Below are 23,054 nucleotides of genomic sequence, written 5' to 3' on the forward strand. Positions count from 1 at the left end.
CAATTCTCCTGCCTCAACCTCCTAAGTAGCTGGGATTAAAGGCGCCCACCACCATGTCCAGCTAATTTTTTGTATTTTTAGTAGAGATGAGGTTTTGCCATGTTGGCCAGGCTGGTCTCAAACTCCTGACCTCAAGTGCTCCGCCCACCTGGGCCTTCTAAAGTGCTGGGATTACAGGTGTGAGCCACCGTGCCCGGCCTAAAAAAATGTTTTGTAGAAATGAGGTTTCACTATCTTCCCCAGGCTGGTTTTGAACTCCTGGGCTCAGACAATCCTCCCACCTTGGCCTCCCAAAGTGCTGGGATTGCAGGTGCAAACCACTGTGCCAGGCTCTTATTCACCACTTTCACTGTACAAAGAATAACCCCTTTTGTTTACATATGAAATAAATCATTCCTTCTGTACAAAGGCATTTCAGTCTTTAAGTTGTGGACATGTACAGGTGGATGCTTATTTCCCAGATCATAAGTGCCCAATGGGACCTCTGTCTTGGTAGGGGAGTACACAGCAGGGCAAAGGGGAAAGGTGGCTGCTGGAGGTGGTAATATAATTTTATTATATTATAAATATAGACCTGGCATGGTGGCTCACACCTGTAATCTCAGCACTTTGGGAGGCCAAGGCAGGTGGATTGCTTGAGGTCAGGAGTTCAAGACCAGCCTGGCCAACATGATGAAATCCCATCTCCACTAAAATACAAAAATTAGCTGGGAGTGGTGGTGGGTGCCTGTAATCCCAGCTACTCAGGAGGCTATGGCAGGAGAATCGCTTGAACCCGGGAGGCGGAGGTTGTAGTGAGCCAGGATTGCACCACTACACTCCCGCCTGAGCAACAGAGCAAGACTCCGTCTCAAAATAAATAAATAAATAAATAAATAAATAAAATATATAGTTTTGTATTATATTTATAATTTTATTTTAAAACTATTCTGGGCTGGGTGCGGTGGCTCATGCCTGTAATCCCAGCACTTTGGGAGGCTGAGGTGGGTGGATCACGAGGTCAAGAGATCGAGACCATCAGGGCCAACATGGTGAAACCCCATCTCTACTAAAAATACAAAAATTGCTGGGCTTGGTGGCAGGCACCTGTAGTCCCAGCTACTCAGGAAGCTGAGGCAGGAGAATCACTTGAGCCTGGGAGGTGGGGGTTGCAGTGAGCTGAGACCATGCCACTGCACTCCAGCCTTGCGACAGAGTGAGACTCCGTCCCCCCGCCCAAAAAAAACAAAAAAACCTATTCTGTCATTACTTGTAGAATTTCTGTGTAAGAAGTATTAGCATAAAAGATGAAGACAAAAGTCTTTTCTCCGAGAAGATATTATTTATGTCATCTTTACCCTAAATCAGCATTTAGAGTAAAGAAAACATTTCCTTTGGACAGGGTGGTGGCTCACGCCTGTAATCCCAGCACTTTGGGAGGCTGAGGCGGGCAGATCACGAGGTCAGGAGTTCGAGACCAGCCTGACCAACGTGGTGAAACTCCATCTCTACTAAAAATACAAAAAATTAGCCGGGCATGGTGACGGGCGCCTGTAGTCCCAGCTACTCGGGAGGCTGAGGCAGGAGAATGGCGTGAACCTGGGAGGCGGAGCTTGCAGTGAGCCAAGATCGCGCCACTGCACTCCAGCCTGAGCGACAGAGCAAGACTCCGTCTCAAAAAAAAAAAAAAAAAAAAATTTCCTCTGAGTGTAATAATTTGTCACAGGTAGCAAGAACCCAAAGGTTACTCAAGGAGGGAGAGTATTTTCTGTTCAAGAATCTAAATAAGAAAAGGCTCAAGAAGAAAGGCAACCAATGTATCTAGTACAGCTATTTGATGGAGATTAAAAGAATCTTAAAAATGAGAATAATTAGAAAAATTTGAATAAGGTGCATACATTAGATGTAGTATTGTATAAATGTTAATTTATGTTTTTTATAATTGTTCTGTACTAAAGTAAGAGAATATCCTTTTTAGGAAATGCACACTGGGGTATTCAGAGATAAAGGGGCATTATATGTGCAACTTAAAACAACTTTTTTTTCTTTTGGTGGTGGGGACGAAGTCTCACTCTGTCACCCAGGCTGGAGTGTAATGGCACAATCTCAGCTCACTGCAGCCTCTGCCTTGTGGGTTCAAGTGATTCTCCCGCCTCAGCCTTCCAAGTAACTGGGACCACAGGTGTGCACCACCATGCCTGGCTAATTTTTTTTTTTTTTTTTCTGTATTTTTAGTAGAGCTGGGGTTTCACCATGTTGGCCAGGCTGGTTTTGAACTCCCGACCTCAAGTGATCCACCCACCTCAGCCTCCCAAAATGCTAGCATTACAGGTGTGAGCCACCACGCCCAGCCTTGCCAACAACTTAATAAAGCAAAGGGAGTAGAACGCTAACCTAGGGAACCTGTATTTACAATTCTTTTTTTTTGAGACTGAGTCTCACTCTATCACCCAGGCTGGAGTGCAGTGGCACTATCTTGGCTCACTGTAACCTCCACCTCCCAGGTTCAAGCAATTCTCCTGCCTCAGCCTCCCAAGTAGCTGCGATTACAGGTGCACACCACCACGCCTGGTTACTTTTTTATTTTTATTTTTTTTGAGACAAAGTCTCACACTGTTGCCCAGGCTGGTGTGCAGTGGGGCGATCTCAGCTTGCTGCAGCCTCTGCCTCCCAGGTTCAAGCGATTCTCCTGCCTCAGCCTCCCGAGTAGCTGGGACTACAGGCGCGTGCCACCACGCCCAGCTAATTTTTGTATTTTTAGTAGAGACGGAGTTTCACTACGTTGGCCAGGCTGGTCTCGAACTCCTGACCTCGTGATCTGCCCGCCTCAGCCTCCCAAAGTGCTGGGATTACAGGCATGAGCCACTGCGACTGGCCAATTTTTGTATTTTTTAAGTAGAGATGGAGTTTCACCACGTTGGCCAGGCTGGTTTCGAACTCCGGACCTCAAGAGATCCACCTGCCTCGGCCTCTCAAAGTGCTAGGATTACAGGCATGAGCCACTGCACCAGGCCTATGATTAATTTTTTGCACTATTTAACTTTTCTGTAACTCTGAAATTAAGATAAAAAAAATATTTTTGTTTCCTTTTTATTATCTAGCTCCAAAAACCATTTTATTTTTAAATTAATGGAAGATATCAGGTGAAGCAATATCTTATTGGTGTTAAACTCTAGTGAGAGTGTTTCTTTCAGGACTAAAGAGATCAGAAGGACACCCACCTCACTGCCACCAGCCAGAGGATACTAAACTCAAGAGATTAGGACACAGTAGGGTGAGCAGGTCAAGCCCAAATATTTCATCTTTTCCTAATACTTAGATCTGAGCCAGAGGGGTTAAGGTCAGGGCAGTGTATTCATGAGTAAAATCAGGCTCAAATACAAACATTCAAACGACTACAGTACCATGGCTAATTCTTCAAGGAATCAATTCACTTGACACTGGCAAATAACATGTTTATAAAGCACACCCTGCACTCCTTACTAACTGTAAAGGAGACTTTCTTTTTTTTTTTTTGAGATGGAGTCTTGCTCTGTTGCCCAGGCTGGAGTGCAGTGGCGGGGTCTCAGCTCACTGCAACAACCTTTGCTAGGATTACAGGCGTGAGCCTCCTAGGTTCAAGTGATTCTCCAGCCTCAGCCTCCCAAGCAGCTGGGATTACAGGCATGCACTGCCATATCCGGCTAATTTTTGTATTTTTAGTAGATACGGGGTTTCACCATAATGGCCAGGCTGGTCTCAAACCCCTCACCTCAAGTGATCCACCGGCCTTGGCCTCCCAAAGTGCTGCAATTACAGGCATGAGCCACTGCGCCTGGCCTAAAGGAGACTTTCTACTCTAAATGATTGCTCTTCAGAGTTGTGCTGAGGACTCAGGACAGCACTGGTAGAGAGGGACAAGCTGTGGACTCTCACAAGGCTTTGGGAAGCTTGTTCACCTGGCCCTTAGCCTCTCTGGGCTGAATACAGAATAGGATAAAGCATCTGCCCTGAGTCATGAATCCGATTAAGTGTGGCCACACAATTTCAAAGCTCCATCTCCTACCGTTCTATGACATAAAAGTTGTCTCCATCATCTCCTTGGTCAATGACATGCTCATCAGCTTTGACTATCCTTTCAAACATGGCATCGAGAACTTGAGAAAGCTGTTCCTGCAGGGTATGCATAAGAAGAAAAAAATAGCCTTTACATATGCTGAAAAAAAGCAGTGACCATAATTATCTCAATTTGTGACTATGTAACAGAAGTCTCCACATTCAAACAGAAACCTAAAGGTTGTCTGAAACAAATGCTTTCCTGGGACCATCCAGCTTTGCACCTCCATGTACCTCAGCAGACAGCAAACTGGCAAGTCTTCTGAGGCAGTATTGTTTTGAAAAAGCTTCCCAAAATTTACACAAAAATATTATCTAAATTATGGTCCATGTTCTCCCAGCCACACCCACATGACTGTCACCTGCCTGACGGCTCCACTATGTCATGTGTAAAGTCATATGCTGCCACCTTCCTACAGCTGTTGACCTTAACAGGAGCATCAGATCTAAAGGGCTGCTATGGCCTTAGAGGTTATCTTTTGGAACAGCACAACTTTTGACTAGCGAAACACGTCACTTAACCTCACTGAGCTTCAGTATCTTGTTTGTTTTTTTTTGTTCTGGAGATAGAGTCTCACTCTGTCACACAGGCTGGAGTGCAGTGGTGTGATCTCAGCTCACCACAACCTCTACCTCCCGAGTTCAAGCGATTCTCCTGCCTCGGCCTCCTGAGTAGCCGGGACTACAGGCCTGTGCCACCACGCCTGGCAAATTTTTATATTTTTAGTAGAGACAGGGTTTTGCCATGTTGGCCAGACTGGTCTCGAACTCCTGACCTCATGTAATCCACCCACCTTGGCTTCCCAAAGTGCTAGGATTACAGACGTGAGCCACCACGTCCGGTGAACTCCAGTTTCTTCATATGTAAAAAGGGTATAACAAAGATTCCAGGTCATCAATTTTTATGACCAAAGGAAAAAAACCTAGGAAAGTATTTATGAAACAACAGATACTCAATAAATGAGATCTATTATAAGACAGCTAATATTGCTTCATTTGCATACAGCACATACAATTACTTACAAATATTGCCTGCCATAACCAGACATCAACTATGTCAATAAGTATAATGAAAAGAAAATAATACTATTAAATTCTAATGAAACAATGGTCTCAGTCTGGGGCCAGCATCCCTGTCAGGGAAATCAGTAATTATTAGGAAGTCACTAAAGAATACCAGGTTCAATTAAAAAAAGAGACTTTCTCTTTGGAGAAATGTAGACTGAAGACCTGAAAAGAGAATAATTTTATGACTGCATAATTCCATGTGATTTTATGTTCTATCAGAGTGACTGTACTACCAAGATAATTGAGTATCACCAAAAAGTGTATTTAGTTCCACGTGCGTTGAATACTGTATAAGCTAACAAATACTAAAAAGGATGGCTTGCAACTGACGTGTTACCCACACTGACTGGAATGTGAGCCCAGTGTTGCCAGAAATCTCCTATTTAAACACTGGCAATAAATTTAAATTTTCATGTTCAATACAGACCAAACACAGACATCTGTACCTAGCCTGTGGGTTGCCTGCTGGAAGCCGCTTGTTCTGAGTAACTTTTCTTCTTCTAGTCTGGACTTTTCAAACACATGTGTCATGAGATATAGAATAACAGGGGCGGAAAGGGAGCATTTCTAGGTTAGAGGAGACTAAAATAACAACATGACAACCAAATGAAATACAGTAAGTCCTCAATGTGGTTGATAGGTTCTTGAAAACTGTGACTTTAAGCAAAACAATGTATAGAAGGTCCTCAAATAACACAGTTATAACACTGATGAGGGAAAAAAAAGGTTTCATTATAGGTTGTTTTGCTTAAAGTTGCAGTTTCCAAGACTACCAACAATGTTGAAGTACTTACTATATGTGATTCATGATGTTAGGCGAAGACTTACTGTATGTGATTCAGGATTGAAAAACAAAACAAAAAGCTATACAGAACTTTACTGGGAAAACGGGAAATCTGAGTATGGACTGTTGTTAGGTGATTTTATATTATACCAACATTAAATTTCTTGGGTTTATTAAATGGTATTGTGTTAACATAGGAAAATATTCTTTTTTTTTTTTTTGAGACAGTCTCACTTTGTCACCCAGGCTGGAGTGCAGTGGCACGATCTTGGTCCACTGCAACCTCTGCCTCCTGGGTTCAAGCGATTTCTCCTGCCTCAGCCTCCCCAATAGCTGGGATTATAGGCGCATGCCACCAGGCCTGGATAATTTTTTTTTTTTTTTTTTTTTTTTTTTTTTGAGACAGAGTCTCGCTCTGTCGGCCAGGCGGGTGTGCAGTCGCATGATCTCGGCTCACTGCAACCTCTGCCTCCCGGGCTCAAGCAATTCTCCTGCCTCAGCCTGCTGAGTAGCTGGGATTACAGAATGTGCCACCATGCCCAGCTAATTTTTGTATTTTTAGTAGAGACAGGGTTTCACCATGTTGGCCAGGCTGGTCTTGAACTCCTGACCTCAGGTAATCCGCCCGCCTTGGCCTCCCAAAGTGCTAGGATTACAGGCGTGAGCCACCGGGCCCGGCCTTAATTTTTATATTTTTAGTAGAGACAGGGTTTCACCATGTTGGTCAGACTGGTCTTGAACTCCTGACCTCAAGTGATCCACCTGCCTCGGCTTCCCAAAGTACTGGGATTACAGGCGTGAGCTACCTTGCCCAGCCAGAAAATATTCTTGTTCCTGGAAAATACATCCTAAATATTTAGTGGTGAAGGGTCATGATGTCATAAATGGCTCAGAACAAAAGAAAAGCATTTTATATACACTCCTCTTTTCTTTTTCTCTGTACATAAACTTGCACACAAGAGAAAAAGCAAATGTGGTATAATGTTAACAACTGGCCAGTCTAAGTAAAGGGCATCTGGGTATTCATGTTATTATTCTTTTGAATTTTCTGTAATTTTGAAAATTTAAAAATAGAAATTTGGGAAATAAATTTAAAATTTGAAACAAATATACTAATCAGAAAAAATACTGACACTATAAAATGTTAGTAAGGGTATGAAGCAACCTGAAATCTCATATGTTGTGGACAGGAATGCAAACTGGTAAAACTACTATGAAAAATATCTGGCAGTTTTTTGGGTTTTTTTTTTTTGTTTGTTTGTTTGTTTTTTTTGAGACAGAGTCTCGCTCTGTCACCCAGGCTGGAGTGCAGTGGTACGATCTCGGCCCACTGCAACCTCTGCTTCCCAGGTTCAAGTGATTCTCCTGCCTCAGCCTCCCGAGTAGCTGGGATTACAGGTGTGTGCCACCATGCCCAGCTAATTTTTGTATTTTTAGTAGAGAGGAGGTTTCACCATGTTGCCCAGGCTGGTCCCGTACTCCTGACCTCAGGTGATCTGCCCGCCTCGGCCTCCCAAAGTGCTGGGTTTACAGGCATGAGCCATCGCGCCCGGCTGATCTGGCAGATTTTTTTACAAAGTCAAACATATACCTATCCTATGACTCAGTAATCTTCCTCTCAGGTACTTTACTCAAGATAACTTGGGGGCCGGGCGCGGTGGCTCATGCCTGTAATCCCAGCACTTTGGGAGGCAGAGGCGGGCGAATCACGAGGTCAGGAGATTGGGACCATCCTGGCGAACATGGTGAAACCCCATCTCTACTAAAAATAAAAAATAAAAAAAAATTTTTAAAAAAAGATAACTTGGGGGAAAAGGTCACAAAAAGATTTGTACAAAATGTTGATAGTGTTAATCATAATAGCTAAAAACTAGAAATAGACCAAGTATTCGCTAACAGAAAAATGGATAAATTGGTATTTTTGAGCAATGAAATACTACTGAGCAATAAAAAGGAATGAACTAACATTGCTGGCAATAAGACATACTGACATCATGGGCCCCTTGATATGATGCTTTCAGAGGGACACAATATAATTTCTGTGGTAGTCTCGCCAAAAATATATAACCATATTCCAAAATCATGAGGAAACATCAAACTCAAATGAAGAGACATTCTATAGAATGACTAACTAGTACTCTTCAAGAGTACTAGTGTCAAGAGTACAAGTGTCAAGATTATGAAAGACAAGTAAAGACTGAAAACTGCCACAGATTGGAGGAGACTAAGAAGAAATAACTGCTAAATCTAACATGGGATCCTGGACTGGATCCTCTACCAGAAAAAAGACATTATTGAGAAAAGTAATTATTTATTTATTTATTTATTTATTTATTTAGACAGAGTTTCACTCTTATTGCCCAGGCTGTAGTGCAATGGTGTGGTCTTAGCTCACTGCAAACTCTGCCTCCTGGGTTCAAGTGATTCTTCTGCCTCAGCCTCTCAAGTAGCTGGGATTACAGGCACCTGCCACCAGGCCCGGCTAATTTTTGTATTTTTAGTAGAGATGGGGTTTCACCATCTTGGCCAGGCTGGTCTCAAACTCTTGACCTCAGATGATCCTCCCTCCTTGGCTTCCCAAAGTGCTGGGATTACAGGAATGAGCCACCGTGACCGTCCAAGTTATAACTTTTCAACACTCAAATGGTATTCTCCAACTCTAAGAAAACTGTTAGATTGACATAGAAACTTTCCTTATAGTAACTTTAATGGTATAAAATTTACAAGAGGTTTTATTCACAGATAAAGAAGCAAGCCCCTTTTCCATTTACATGGATGGGTCTTCCAGGGAAAACAGCTAACACAGACCACTGTTTCTCACAACCAGCCTTTCCTTGAGCTCATGGTCCTTGTCTCATTCAGTCTCAAACTAACAAGCTCTGAGTAAAGCTCTGGCTATTACTGTAAACCACACGGTTATTAGTCTGGTTTACAGACACCAAGGTTAGTTAACTCCTTTGACTGATGCATTGTAAGCTCATATCTGACCAGCCCAGATTCCCAAGGAGGGCTGTGGAAATGTCTTCAGAAGCCTTTTTGGTAGGAGCTGGGTAACAGAGGAAATCTAATTCCAGCCTTCCTGTCTCTGCACATTCTGGGACTCCTCAATAGGCCTAGCACCTTAGCCATTCATGCGGTTTTAAATGTTTAAATGTTTTTAATTTTAAATTTTTAGCTTTTTTGAGATGGAATCTCATTCTGTCGCCAAGGCTGGAGTTCAGTGGTATGATCTCAGCTCACTGCAACCTCCACCTCCCCAGTTCAAGCAATTCTCCTGCCTCAGCCTCCCGAGTAGCTGAGACTACAGGTGTGCGCCACCACGCCCAGCTAATTTTTGTATTTTTAGTAGAGACGGGGTTTCACCATGTTGGCCAGGATGGTCTCCATCTCTTGACCTCATGATCCGCCCACTTCGGCCTCCCAAAGTGCTGGAATTACAGGTGTGAGCCACCGTGCCCTGCCAAATTTTGTATTTTTAGTAGAGACGGGGTTTCACCATGTTGGCCAGACTGGTCTTGAATTTCTGACCTCAAATGATCTGCCTGCCTCAGCCTCCCAAAGTGCTGGGATTACAGGCGTGAGCCCCCATGCCTGGCCTCATTCTTTTAATGTGTGGCCTTCAAGTAGAGAAGAAACAGTAGAGAAGAATAGAGAAGAAACAGGAAATATGAAGATTCTCTGTTACTATGAACTAAATGTTTATGTCACCCCAAAATTTCATGTTAAAGCCTGACTCCCAATGTGATGGTATTAGAAGGTAAGGCCTTTAGAGAGTGATTGGATCATGAATGGGACTAGTTCCCCTATAAAGGAAACCCTGAGAGCTCCCTCCCTCCTTCCACCATGTGAGAACACACAGAGATGGTTATCTACGAACCAGGAAGTGGGCTCCTGATCAGACACCAAATCTGCTGGCACCTTGAGCTTGGATTTCCCAGACTCCAGAACTGTGAGAAATTTCCACTGTTTATAAACCACCCAGGTTACAGTATTTTGTTATAGCAGCCCAAATGTACTAGGACACCTATCAGGAGATAGCCCTTGTTCTTTATTTCTACCACCAAGAGAGGGAGGACAGGCCCAGGTCATAGATCCTATGCTAGGCCCTGCAGAAACACACCATTCCTAAGAAGCACTTACTACACACTGTGGTAAGCCAGTGAGTTAACTATTATCAATGAAGGGAACTACATACCAGCATCTTCAGAAAAATCAATCTCTTTGTAGGATAAATTCAGACCCTCCTAACTAAGCCAGGGTCATGCAAATCTGAGCATTTCCTTGCAACATGACAAAACTGCATGCTCTTCAAATTATCAGTATTGTCTTGGAGAAAGTGCCAAAGCAGCTCAGAAAAATACAGCAGTCCTCCCTTTATCCATGGGGAGTATGTTCCAAGGGGATATGTGGATGTCTGAAACCACAGATAGTGTTGAACCCTACTGATGTCAATTGGAACACATTTCTGTTCCACCCACAAATGTAATGCCTTTTCCATCTTAACCAAGTACTTAACACGCACTGTGGCTGTAACTTGTGCAGTCTGAGGTGCGACAGCAAAACTAGCATAAATTTCTTTTTCCTTCTTCACAGTTTCACAGATAGAAGATTCATTCTTATTTTATTTTATTTTATTTTTTTAAGACAGAGTCTTGCTCTGTCACCCAGGCTGGAGTGCAATGGTGCGATCTCAGCTCACAGCAACTTCCGCCTCCTGGATTCAAGCAATTCTCTTGCCTCGGCCTCCTGAGTAGCTGGGATTACAGGTGCACACTACCACACCTGGCTAATTTTTGTATTTTTAGTAGAGACAGAATTTCACTGTTGGCCAGGCTGGTCTTGAACTCCACCCACCTCGGCCTCCCAGAGTGCTAGGATTATAGGCATGAGCCACCGCACCCAGCCAGAAGATTCATTCTTACCATAGATTTTTGCAACCTCAGCATACAATTTCTTTCTCCCTCCCTCCCTCTCTCCCTCCCTTCCTTTTGTTCCTTCCTTCCTTTCTTCCTTTTCTTTCTCTCTTCCTTTCTCTTTCTCTCCCTCTCTCCCTCTCTTTTCTTTCTTTTCTCTCTCTCTTTCTTCCTTTCTTTCCTTAAGTTTCTCTCATCTTTTCACTTAAAGGAAGCATTTTATGGCTTATTTTTGGCATATCCGAATTGCCAGCATTGCTTCTCTTGTGCTTTGGGGCCATTATTAAGTAAAATAAGGGTTACGTGAATATGAGTACTGCTATATGGTGACTAAGTGACTAATGGGCAGGTGGCATATATGGCATGAATACACAGGGACAAAGTGATGATTTGCGTTCTGGGTGGCAGTAGAGCAGGACAGCATGAGACTCATCACACTACTCGGAATGGCATGCCTTTTAAAACTTAGGAATTATTTCTGGAACTTTCCATTTAGTATTTTTGGACTGTCATTGACTATGGGTAACTGAAACCCTGGAAAGCAAAACCAAGGATAAGGGGGACTACCGCACTAAAAGGCATCTGAAAGATCATGCCTGGGTTAAAGTGGTCAATACAATGAAAACATCTGTATGTAAGATGAATCTAAGGTTTTATGCTTAACACGGCTGTGGCTAGGGTGCTAAAAATTAAAGTTTAAATGACAAATAGGAGCAAAGCTAAAAGATCATTATAATAAAAATACTTTAGAAATCAATGTTACCTGATCAAGATTTTTGAAAAGGAGAATATCTTTGCAAGCTTCCTGAAGTCTGCATCTCTGTTCATCAGTTTTAGGATGAATCACCTGCCAATCCAAATAAAACCATGGAAACTGTTTTATTCCATTTTAAAATAACCACTTAAAGATTGGTATATTTCTTTCTCCAAAAAGTGGGAAAAATAAAGAGCATGGTTTCTATTATTTTAATTTTACATAAATATCAAGCTGCATGCTAAAGGTGGAGAGGCAATGTAATATAGGGGTGAAAAGCACCAACCCTGAAGCTACCTGCTGACTACATGGCTGGCAGCAAGTCAGCTGTTCCCTGGGAGTCTCAGGATCTTCATCCATAAAGCAGAGGGTTATAAATTTGTTCATTAAACAAATATTGAGCATCGACTCAAAAAAAAAGAAAAAGTACATCTTTTAATCTGACCAGAAATAATAGATGTTAAAAGTGTTGGCCGGGCGAGGTGGCTCATGCCTGTAATCCCAACACTTTGGGAGGCCGAGGCAGGCAGATCACGATGTCAGGAGATCGAGACCATCTTGGCCAATGTGGTAAAACCCCGTCTTTACTAAAAATAGAAAAATTAGCTGGGCATGGTGGCGCGTGCCTGTAATCCCAGCTCCTCGGGAGGCTGAGGTAGGAGAATCGCTTGAACCATGGAGTCGGAGGTTGCAGTGAGCCAAGATCGTGCCACTGCAGTCCAGCCTAGCGACAGAGAGAGACTCCATCTTAAAAAAAAAAAAAAAAAAAGGGCTGGGCGTGGTGGCGCACACCTGTAATCCCAGCACTTTGGTAGGCCGAGGCAGGCGGATCACAAGGTCAGGAGTTTGAGACCAGCCTGACCAACATGGATAAACCCCGTCTCTACTAAAAACACAAAATTAGCTGGGCATGGTGGCGCATGCCAGTAATCCTAGCTACTCGGGATGCTGAGGTAGGAGAATCGTCTGAACCAGGGAGTTGGAGGTTGCTGTGAGCCAAGATCATACCACTGCACTGTAGCCTGGCGACAGAGCAAGATTCCGTCTCAAAAAAAAAAAAAAAAAGCTGGGCATGGTGGCTTACTCCTGTAATCCCAGGTAATCCCAGCACTTTGAGAGGCCGAGGTGGGTGGATCACGAGGTCAGGAGTTCGAAACCAGCCTGACCAACATGAAGAAACCCATCTCTACTAAAAATACAAAATTACCCGGGCATGGTGGCACATGCCTGTAATCCCAGCTACCCGAGAGGCTGAGGCAGGAGAATCGCTTGAACCCAGGAGGCAGAGGTTGTGGTGAGCCAAGATCACGCCATTGCACTCCGGCCTGGGCAACAAGAGCGAAACTCTGTCTCAAAAAAAAAAAAAAAAAAGATAGTGTTAAATATTTTTAATTTGTGATATTAAATTAGAAAAAAACTGTTTCACAGTCATCGATAATTTTACAATAACTAGAATAAAAAAATTAATCTACATGATTTTTACATTCACAAAAATGGTAGCGTTTATTAGAATACTTCAGAAATCTTTCATAAGTTACTCATTTTAAGAGTAACTTGATTTAAGGGTAACATAATAGATCACTAAAGTTTTGTTTTGTTTTTTTTGAGATGGAGTCTCGCTCTGTTGCCCAGGTTGGAGTGCAGTGGCGCGATTTTGGCTCACTGCAACCTCCACCTCCCAGGTTCAAGTGATTCTCCTGCCTCAGCCTCCTGAGTAGCTGGGAGTACAGGCGGGTGCCACCACGCCTGGCTAATTTTTGTATTTTCAGTAGAGATGGGGTTTCACCATATTGGTCAGGCTGGTCTCGAACTCCTGACCTCATGATCCGCCTGCCTCGGCCTCCCAAAGTGCTGGGATTACAGGCGTGAGCCACCGTGCCTGGCCCACTAAAGGTTTAATCTTTTTTTTTTTTTTTTTTGAGATTGAGTCTCACTCTGTCACCCAGGCTGGAGTGCAGTGGCGTGATCTCAGCTCACCACAACCTCGGCCTCCCGGGTTCAAGCGATTCTCCTGCCTCAGCCTCCCGAGTAGCTGGGATTACAGGCGCCTGCCACCACACCCAGCTAATTTTTGTATTTTAGTAGAGACAAGGTTTCACCATGTTGGCCAGGCTGGTCTCGAACTCCTGACCTCAGGTGATCCACCCACCTCGGCCTCCCAAAGTGCTGGGATTACAGGCGTGAGTTACCACACCCAATCTATAACATCAATCTTTTAAAAATGATAGTTCATATATGCCCTCATAAAAGTAATTTATGTTGGGAGGCTGAGGCAGGAGAATCACGTGAACCCAGGAGGCGGAGGTTGCAGTGAGCCGAATTCACGTCACTGCACTCCAGCCCGGGCGACAGTGCGAGACTCTGTCTCAAAAACAAAGAAACAAACGTAATTTATGTCAATTGTACAGAAGTTTAAAACACTACGTTTTTTTTTTTTTTTTTAAAGCACCCAAAAATCAAACATGGTCTTGCCACAACCACTGTTAACATCTGGGGTATATCCTTCCAGACAGAATTTTCTATATATACATACATATATACAAATAAATATATATATTTCAAATTTTTTAATTTACAAAATGCTCTATAAAATACACCTCACACAAACATACATCCCATGCCATTACATACTGTCCTGTACCATCACTTTCAATGGCTACAGAGTCTCTTCATTTGAATGTACCATAATTTAGGCCCTGGTAATCCCATATTTTGGGTCATTTAAGTTGTTGCCATTTTTCATTGTTATAATACTATGATAAACTCCATTTGTACATCCTCAGGAAGGATCCAACTTTCATTGGGGATAAATTCTCCTTTAGGTAAATGCTAAATCAGTTGGCCTGACTGTAAGTATTTAAGGCTTGTTGTTGTTGTTGTTGTTTTAACAGAAATGAGGTCTAACTACATTGCCCAGGCTAGTCTCAACTCCTGGGGTTCAACTGATCTTCCCACCTCAACCTCCCAAAGTGCTGAGATTACAGGTGTGAGCCACCATGCCCAGCATTTTTTTTTTTTTTTTTTAAGACTCAAGCAGCAATTCTCCTGCCTCAGGCTCCTAAGTAGCTGTGAATACAGGCACATGTCACCAAACCAGCTAATTTTTTTTTTCCCACAGAGATGGGGTCTTGCTATATTGTCCAGGCTGGTCTTGAACTCCTGGCCTCAAGCGATCCTCCTGCCTCAGCCTCTCAAAGTGTTCGGATTACAGGTGTGAGCCACCATGCCCAGCCTGTTTAAGGCTTCTGACAGCTACAGCTAGGCATTGCTCACATACCCTCAACCAATGCAACTTTCAATTTGTTAGATTAAAAATGTCACTTCAGTGATATTTTAATTTGTATTTAATTATTAGCATGATGAGTTTTTGGTATGTAGAGAAGGGGAGTTAATGAGAAATAGAACAATTCTACCTAACATCTTTGCTTTGGGTCTTACCCTTGGATCTGTATCTTCCTCTTCCTCATCAGGGTTATAGGTCTCAGCACAGACTAAAATTGGAGAGAAAAAAACAAAAAGAATGAATTTAATAGATGTGTGGCTTTAGGAAAAATAGGAAGTGAACTCAATTTTCTTTTATTCACTGTTTTCTTTTTTTTCTTTTTTTTTTTTGAGACAGAGTTTTGCTCTTGTTGCCCAGGCTGGAGTACAGTGGCACAATCTCGGCTCGCTGCAACCTCCATCTCCCAGGTTCAAGCGATTCTCTTGCCTCAGCCTCCCAGGTAGCTGGGATTACAGGCATGCACCACCATGCCTGGCTAATTTTGTATTTTTAGTAGGGATGGGGTTTCACCATGTTGGTCAGGCTGCTCTCAAACTCCTGACATCAGGTGATCCACCTGATGTATATCCACCTGATGTATAATATAAATGCTCATGCCTATAATCCCAGCACTCTGGGAGGCTGAGGCAGATGGATCATGAGGTCAAGAGATCGAGACCATCCTGGTCAACATGGTGAAACCCCATCTCTACTAAAAATACAAAAATTAGCTGGGCGTGGTGGTGTGCGCCTGTAGTCCCAGCTACTCAGGAGGCTGAGGCAGCAGAAGCGCTTGAACTTGGGAGACGGAGGTTGCAGTGAGCCGAGATCATGCCACTGCACTCCAGCCTCGTTGACACAATGAGACTCCGTCTCAAAAAAAATGAAAAGAGGGTAAGTTGTGGGAGACATAAAGGGAAAAAAAGCAAGGTGAAGAAGAGTATATATGGCATGCTATCCCTTGCAGAAGAAAGGACTTCCATGAGAAAGGAGAGCTAAGAATGGAGGGAAAATAAATATAATATACTTTTACCGGTTAATTTTTCCAAAAGGAAACAATTTGGGAAGAATAAACCGGAAAGTAATGAAATTATTTTCTAGTGTATAGGAAGAAACAGGAAAGAAGGGATAGGGAAAGGAATGAAACTTCTCTGAGGAAACTTTTTTTTTTTTGAGACGGAGTCTCGCTCTGTCACCCAAGCTGGAGTGCAATGACGTGATCTCTGCTCACTGCAAGCTCCGCCTCTCGGGTTCACACCATTCTCCGGCCTCAGCCTCCAGAGTAGCTGGGACTACAGGCGCCTGCCACCATGCCAGGCTAATTTTCTTTATTTTTAGTAGAGACAGGGTTTCACCGTGTTAGCCAGGATGGTCTCGATCTCCTGACCTCAACCACCCGCCTCGGCCTCCCAAAGTGCTGGGATTACAGGCGTGAGCCACCGCGACTAGCCTGAGGAAACATTTTTATATAAAAAGTTTTGACATTTAAGTCATGTTAATTTTTCACATATTTTAAAAATTAAATAGATAAGAAGGACCCTAAAACTAAGTACAAAGAAAAAAAACCTACCCATATATCGGGGTGATAACATAATTAGAGAAGGAAAGAATCAGATTCTAAGTAGCTTCTGAACATAGTACTCTGACCATCCACCCTCAGTGGGATATACTGCATTCCAACAAAAAACAACTGATGTTGGTGATGGTATAGCAATTCCAAAACTCTTCTTTGAGAGAGTCTCGTTCCTTCGCTCAGGTTGAAGTACAGTGGCGCAATCTTGGCCCACTGCAACCTCCACCTCCCTGTTTCAAGTTATTCTCCTGCCTTAGCCTCCTTAGTAGCTAGGTCTAGAGGCACGTGCAACCACACCCAGCTAATTTTTGTAGTTTTAGTAGAGATGGAGTTTCACCATGTTGGCCAGGATGATCTCAATCTCCTGACCTTGTGATCCACCTGCCTTGGCCTCCCAAAGTGCTGGGATTACAGGCATGTGCCACCGCGCCCGACCTGTAATTCCAGAACTCTATGTGTATTACTGTAGGGAGTAAATAAACGAACACACAGATATTTTTTTTACTGGTGAGAAGGGGGATACAAATATGGACTGGAGGAAGAATTAGAAATGGAGATATCGATACAAATCATTATTTTAAAATCTCACCCCATGTGTTATTTGCAAAGAGACAATAAATTATCTACTGAATAAAGAGTTTTGTACTTACTAAGAAAACTGTTTTACCAAGAATGAACTAGTTGTGATTACTGTTTCTCAGAATGAAGCAAACCTACTGCCTCTTCACAATACAGGCCATTACAGCTGGGAAAAGTTTTCTTCTAATAAATCATCAGTGATCTGTAACAGCTGTGTGACCAGAGGTAATTTATTGCCTATGTCCACCCTTCCTCTGCATAATGGCATGAACAGTGGTGACTTCTCTCTGAAGACTGTTGTAAGGATTCAAGTAGACAGGTGTCAGGCACAGTAAGGAGGCAACTTGAACTATTACCATTATTATCTTGGTTCCATTTGTTCTGGGTTTTAGAAGAATTATTGTTATGTTGGTTCTGTTCTCTATTTCAGCTCCTTTAACAACTGTCCTTTCTTCCCAGCTAACCTCCATCACATATTTCTACCCTTACAACTTTGCTCTTTTTGCTTTCTCTACGGTTTGCCCCGCCCGCTCCCAAGACAGAGCTTCACGCTGTAACCCAGGCTGGAGTGCAGTGGTGTAATCTTGGCTCACTGCCACCTCCACCTCCCAGGTTCAAGCGATTCTCCTGCTTCAGCCTCCCAGGTAGCTGGGATTACAAGTGCTAATTTTTATATTTTTAGTAGAGACGGGGTTTTTTTTTTTGCCATGTTGGCCAGGCTGGTCTCGAACTCCTGATCTCAAGTGATCTGCCCATCTCGGCCTCCCAAAGTGTTGAGATTACAGACGTGAGCAACCGCGCCCGGCCAACTCTTTTTATATATTTAATTCTTGCTCATTTTTTTTTTAGTTTCCTTATAATCTTATCACACTCATTTTCTATTTCATCTCAGCCAATTTTATCCTTGGCTTTTTGCTCAGAATTCATAAGTGCAATGATTTCTTATAGTTTACTGAGCATTTTGTAGTGGACCTTTCTAGTCTTCACTCCTCTTATATCCTTAACCAGCTGAGTTCACTCATAGGCCCTGTATTGTTTATTAGGATTTATTTATCATCTATTAACAGGCAACAAACAGTTCTTGACCCTACTCTCAATCTATGTGTGATGGCTAAAAGACTCCATGTATCTACAACTACGGGACAGGCTGATACATACCACTCCCAATTTATTTATTATTATTATTATTATTATTATATTTTTTGAGACAGAGTCTCGCTGTCTTGCCCAGGCTGTAATGCAGTTGACATGATCTCAGCTCACTGCAAACTCTGCCTCCCAAGTTCAAGTGATTCTCCTGCCTCAGCCTCCTGAGTAACTGGGGCTACAAGTGCAAGCCACCACACCCAGCTAATTTTTATGTTTTTAGTAGAGACGGGGTTTCACCATGTTGGCCAGGCTGGTCTTGAACTCCTGACCTCAAGTGATCCACCACGCCCAGCCCCACTCCCAGTTATTTCCCAGTTTCTTAGAGACACTCACTGCAGTCCTGGTCTAGCTACACCCCAGCTTCCCTTTCCTCACCGATTCTCTAAACCAATAAAAGATCTGAGAAATGATGGCTTCCATTGTGTCCTATACCCAGGACTCTCCCATCCCTGCCTTAGCAAATAATACTCTACTTGTGTGGCCCATGCCACTTGTGCAGTAATGCCATCGATATCAAGTGCCCAACAGGGACCTTGTATCCTAAAACACATAAGAGAAAAATTAGGGGGGATAGAGTAAGAAAAGATACACCATTCTAGTCCCTGAAATAGCATTAGGTGATGCTCTGCAGAGGGCTGGCCCAGTTTCTGGCTAGTGTGGGCCTTGGGTTACTGAGCCAGGAAAGTAACAATGGGATATAGGTAATGACTCACTATCTTTCTCCAAGCATTTTTGTTTCCAGGAGATGAGGCCAGGGTGCATTATCTCAGTTCTTCCCTAATGATTAAGGCAGACACCTATCTTAGTTCCTAGACATTTCTTTTTTCTTTTCTTTTTTGTGACACAGTTTTGTTCTTGTTGCCCAGTCTGGAGTGCAATGGCGTCATCTTGGCTCACCACAACCTCTGCCTCCCAGGTTCAAACAATTCTCCTGCCTCAGCCTCCTGAGCAGGTGGGATTACAGGTGCCCGCCACCACACCCAGCTAATTTTTGTATTTTTAGTAGAGATGGAGTTTCGCCATATTGGCCAGGCTGGTCTCAAACTCCTGACCTCAGGTGATCCACTGGCCTCGGCCTCCCAAAGTGCTGGGATTACAAGTGTGAGCCACCATGCCCAGCCTCCTAGACATTTCTATTGTCACTTTTTGCATCATCTTGAGTATTCTGGTAGGAAACTGGGGAAGCTGCATCAAAGGCATCTAACCAGACACTATGTCAAACTTCAAGTTTCTTGGTTCTCTGTGCTCTTGATTAAATGCCATTATCAGACTAATTTTCTAAACTAGAAATTTGGAATTAATCAGACTTTCTTCTCTCACCTCTTGTCCAATGAATACATCAAATTCTGCTTCAGAAATATTCTCATATTTGACCTTAATTCAATTGCTACTCCTTGGTCTAAGAGTTCAAAACAACTACTTAGAATAATACATTTTAAAAAAACTTCATTTCAGGAAATAAATGGGTACATGGGTATTATACTAACTTTCTCTACTTTTGCGCATGAAATCTTCCTTTTTAATTTTTTTTTTTTTTTTTTTTTTGAGAGTCTCACACTCCGTCACCCATGCTGGTATGCAGTGGCACAATCTCGGCTCACTGCAACCTCAGCCTCCCGGGTTCAGGTGATTCTCGTGCCTCAGCCTCCTGAGTAGCTGGAATTACAGGCGCACACCACCAGGCCCAGCTAATTTTTGTATTTTTAGTAGAGATGGGGTTTCATCATGTCGGCCAGGCTGGTCTCGAACTCCTGGCCACAAGTGATCTGCCCACCTCGGTCTCCCAAAGTGCTGGAATTACTGCCCAGCCCTTTTGTGTATGAAATCTTTCATACACATATTTCATTGAAAAGTTTAAAAAAAATAAGCCTTCAGTGATAAGACTGATAGAATTTTACTGATAATGACACAATCTTGGGCTATTTCTAGGCTTGCTTTTCCTCCAATTTTGGAAGAAAGTACTTTGGCAACTTAGCTCATTTTAATATTTTTAGGCATTTACATAACTGAGGTAGCAAATGTTAATTAGTCTTCACATTTTCAGATGCAACACTGATTATTTTTCAGATGCAAAATAAATTTTGTTATTATTTAAACAAAAATAGTTTCCATTAAAATTGTTAGTATGTTTCTATTTGTGGAAAAACATTATGCTTCAATTTTTCAAACCTGGTTTTAAGTTTTCTTCCCTTTCTTATTGTTTATTTCTTTATTTATTATGGTAAGAACACTTAACATGAGAGCTACCCTGATAACAAGTTTTTAAGTTCACAATAGTAGAACTTCCAGATAGCTGAATACATGAAGGTTCCTGGAGGGTGGCGCACCCAGGGAGTGCATGGAAACTCCATGCACTTCCCAAATACCTCCCAAAGTGCTGGGATTACAGGCATGAGCCACTGCACCTGGCCTGAATTTGACTATTTTATTTAATTTATTTTGTAGAGACAAGGTCCCATTATGTTGCCCAAACTGGTCTCAAACTCCTGGCCTCAAGCAATTTTCCTGCCCCAGCCTTCCAAAGTGTTGGGATTATAGGCATGAGCCACTGCACCTGGCCTTGATTAATCTATTTGAGATACCACAATACCACATATAAGTAGAATAATGCAGTATTTGTCCTTCTATACCTGGCTTATTTCACTTAGCATAATGTCCTTTTTTTTCCTTTTTTTTTGAGACGGAGTCTTGCTCTGTCGCCCAGGCTGGAGTGCAGTGGTACAATCTTGGATCCTTGGCTCACTGCAACCTCTGCCTCCTGGGTTCAAGCAATTCTGTCTCAGCCTCCCAAGTATCTAGGATTACAGGCGCACACCACCACGCCTGGCTAATTTTTATATTTTTAGTAGAGACGGGCTTTTACCATATTGGCCAGGCTGGTCTCAAACTCCTGACCTTAGGTGATCCACCCACCTCGGTCTCCCAAAATGCTGGGATTACAGGCGTAAGCCCTCGTGTCCAGCCTCCCTTTTCTTTTGAACCCTGGACTTACCTCTCTTTGCCCTCTTCCTCTGTTCCCCTCAATCTCTTCACTTCTCCTTAGTCCTGGTCCTAAATTACTTCCTTTATTTTCTAGGAAAAAATCCATTTTACAGTACCTACTTGATTGTTGCTGCCCCAAGGGTTCTGCACATCTGGCTGTTTGCCTCAGTACACAAGTTACCTGGAGAAGGTCCAGAATCTGTGTGATCCCCTACGCAACCTCAAACATTATATTGTGTGTCATGAAATACTCAAGACCTACAGGAAATGAAGATTAAAATAGCAACACAGTGGCCAGGCATGGTGGCTCACACCTGTAATCCCAATACTTTGGGAGGCCTGGATGGGAGGATCACTTTAGAAGGACATCAGTCCTATTAGATTAGGGTTCTACCCTATGACCTCATTTCACCTTCATTACCTCTTTAAAGGCTCTGTCTCAAAAATATAATCACATTGGGGTTAGGACTTCAATATATGAATTTGGGGGAAACCAATTAGTCCACAACACTGGATTTCTAAATTATTTTAAGCAATACTTAGTAATATTTCAGCTGAAGGTAGCTATAGATGAAAAAAATATTGCATACTATGAAAGAATATAAGGACAAAAATCAGTATTTTATTATATAGTAAGCACATAAGCCTTAAAGGGCAGGGATGTCTGCTGAAGAGCACCTGCAATGCAGAAGTGGGTGACTGACATGGCACCAGGTTCTCAGTGGACTGTCCTGCTGCCTGTCACCGTCATCACTAGAGTCAAAATATTCCGTTCCTAAATGTGGCATGATGCCAATACACCCATTTCTGATTAATGTGCTTTGATGTTTCGACATGTATTTAATAAATAAAAGTTGGGCTTTTTTTGACAAAGAAGGTTTTTATTTGTTTTGTTTTTTGAGACAGAGTCTCACTCTGTTGCCCAGGCTGCAGTGCAATGGCACAGTCTTGGCTCACTGCAACCTCCACCTCCCAGGTTCAAGCAATTCTCCTGCCTCAGCCTCCCGAGTAGCTGGGATTACAGGCACCTGCCACCACACTCAGTGAATTTTTGTATTTTTAGTAGAGATGGGGTTTCACTATGTTGGTGAGGCTGGTCTTGAACTCCTGACCTTGTGATCCACCCGCCTCGGCCTCCCAAAGTGCTGGGATTACAGGCGTGAGCCACCACGTCGGCCGACAAAGGAGGTTTTTTAATTAAATAAAATCATACTAACATTTCCAACTCAAAGATAATTAATACTAATTTGGGAGGGCTGGGCACAGTGGCCCACATCTGTAATCCCAGCACTTTGGGAGGCCGAGGCGGGCAGATGACAAGGTCAGGAGTTCAAGACCAGCCTGGCCAATATGGCAAAACCCTGTCTCTACTAAAAATACAAAAATTAGCCAGGCGTGGTGGTGCATGCCTGTAGTCCCAGCTACTAGAGAGGCTGAGGCAGAAAAATCGCTTGAACCCAGGAGGTGGAGGTTGCAGTGAGCCAAGATCGTGCCACTGACTCCAGTCTGAGTAACAGAGCGAGACTCCGTCTCAAAAAAAAAAAAAAACTATACACACACACACACTAATTTGGGACTACATAAGAAAGCCGCATTTAAGGAATTCATGAACTCTTCATTTACTCTATCACTTGATGTAGAGGGACTGTTTTGCTAGAATGTAGAACTTGGAAGGCATGGCTTTTCTTTTCTTTTTTTTTTTGAGACGGAGTCTTGCTCTGTCGCGCAGGCTGGAGTACAGAGGCGCAATCTCCTCGGCTCACTGCAGGCTCCACCTCCCGGGTTCACGCCATTCTCCTGCCTCAGCCTCCCGAGTAGCTGGGACTACAGGCGCCCGCCACCACACCCGGCTATTTTTTTTGTATTTTTAGTAGAGACAGGGTTTCACCGTGTTAGCCAGGATGGTCTCCATCTCC

At 43.0% G+C, this 23,054-nt stretch overlaps 1 protein-coding gene across 2 annotated transcripts in view; it reads right to left on the reverse strand.

The window, feature by feature from the left end:
* Positions 1-23,054, reverse strand: part of PRKAR2A (protein kinase cAMP-dependent type II regulatory subunit alpha) — a 108,869-nt gene that overhangs the window by 38,499 nt on the left and 47,316 nt on the right. For both annotated transcript variants that reach the window (XM_008971691.5, XM_008971693.5), the window contains exons 3-5: positions 15,032-15,084; positions 11,603-11,686; positions 4,025-4,131 (exon numbers count right to left, since the gene is read on the reverse strand). In XM_008971691.5, coding sequence (XP_008969939.1) covers positions 4,025-4,131; positions 11,603-11,686; positions 15,032-15,084 — 244 coding nt within the window. The remainder of the gene's footprint in view (positions 1-4,024; positions 4,132-11,602; positions 11,687-15,031; positions 15,085-23,054) is intronic.

Source organism: Pan paniscus, chromosome 2, assembly GCF_029289425.2.
Source record: "Pan paniscus chromosome 2, NHGRI_mPanPan1-v2.0_pri, whole genome shotgun sequence".
Taxonomy (NCBI): Eukaryota; Metazoa; Chordata; class Mammalia; order Primates; family Hominidae; genus Pan; species Pan paniscus.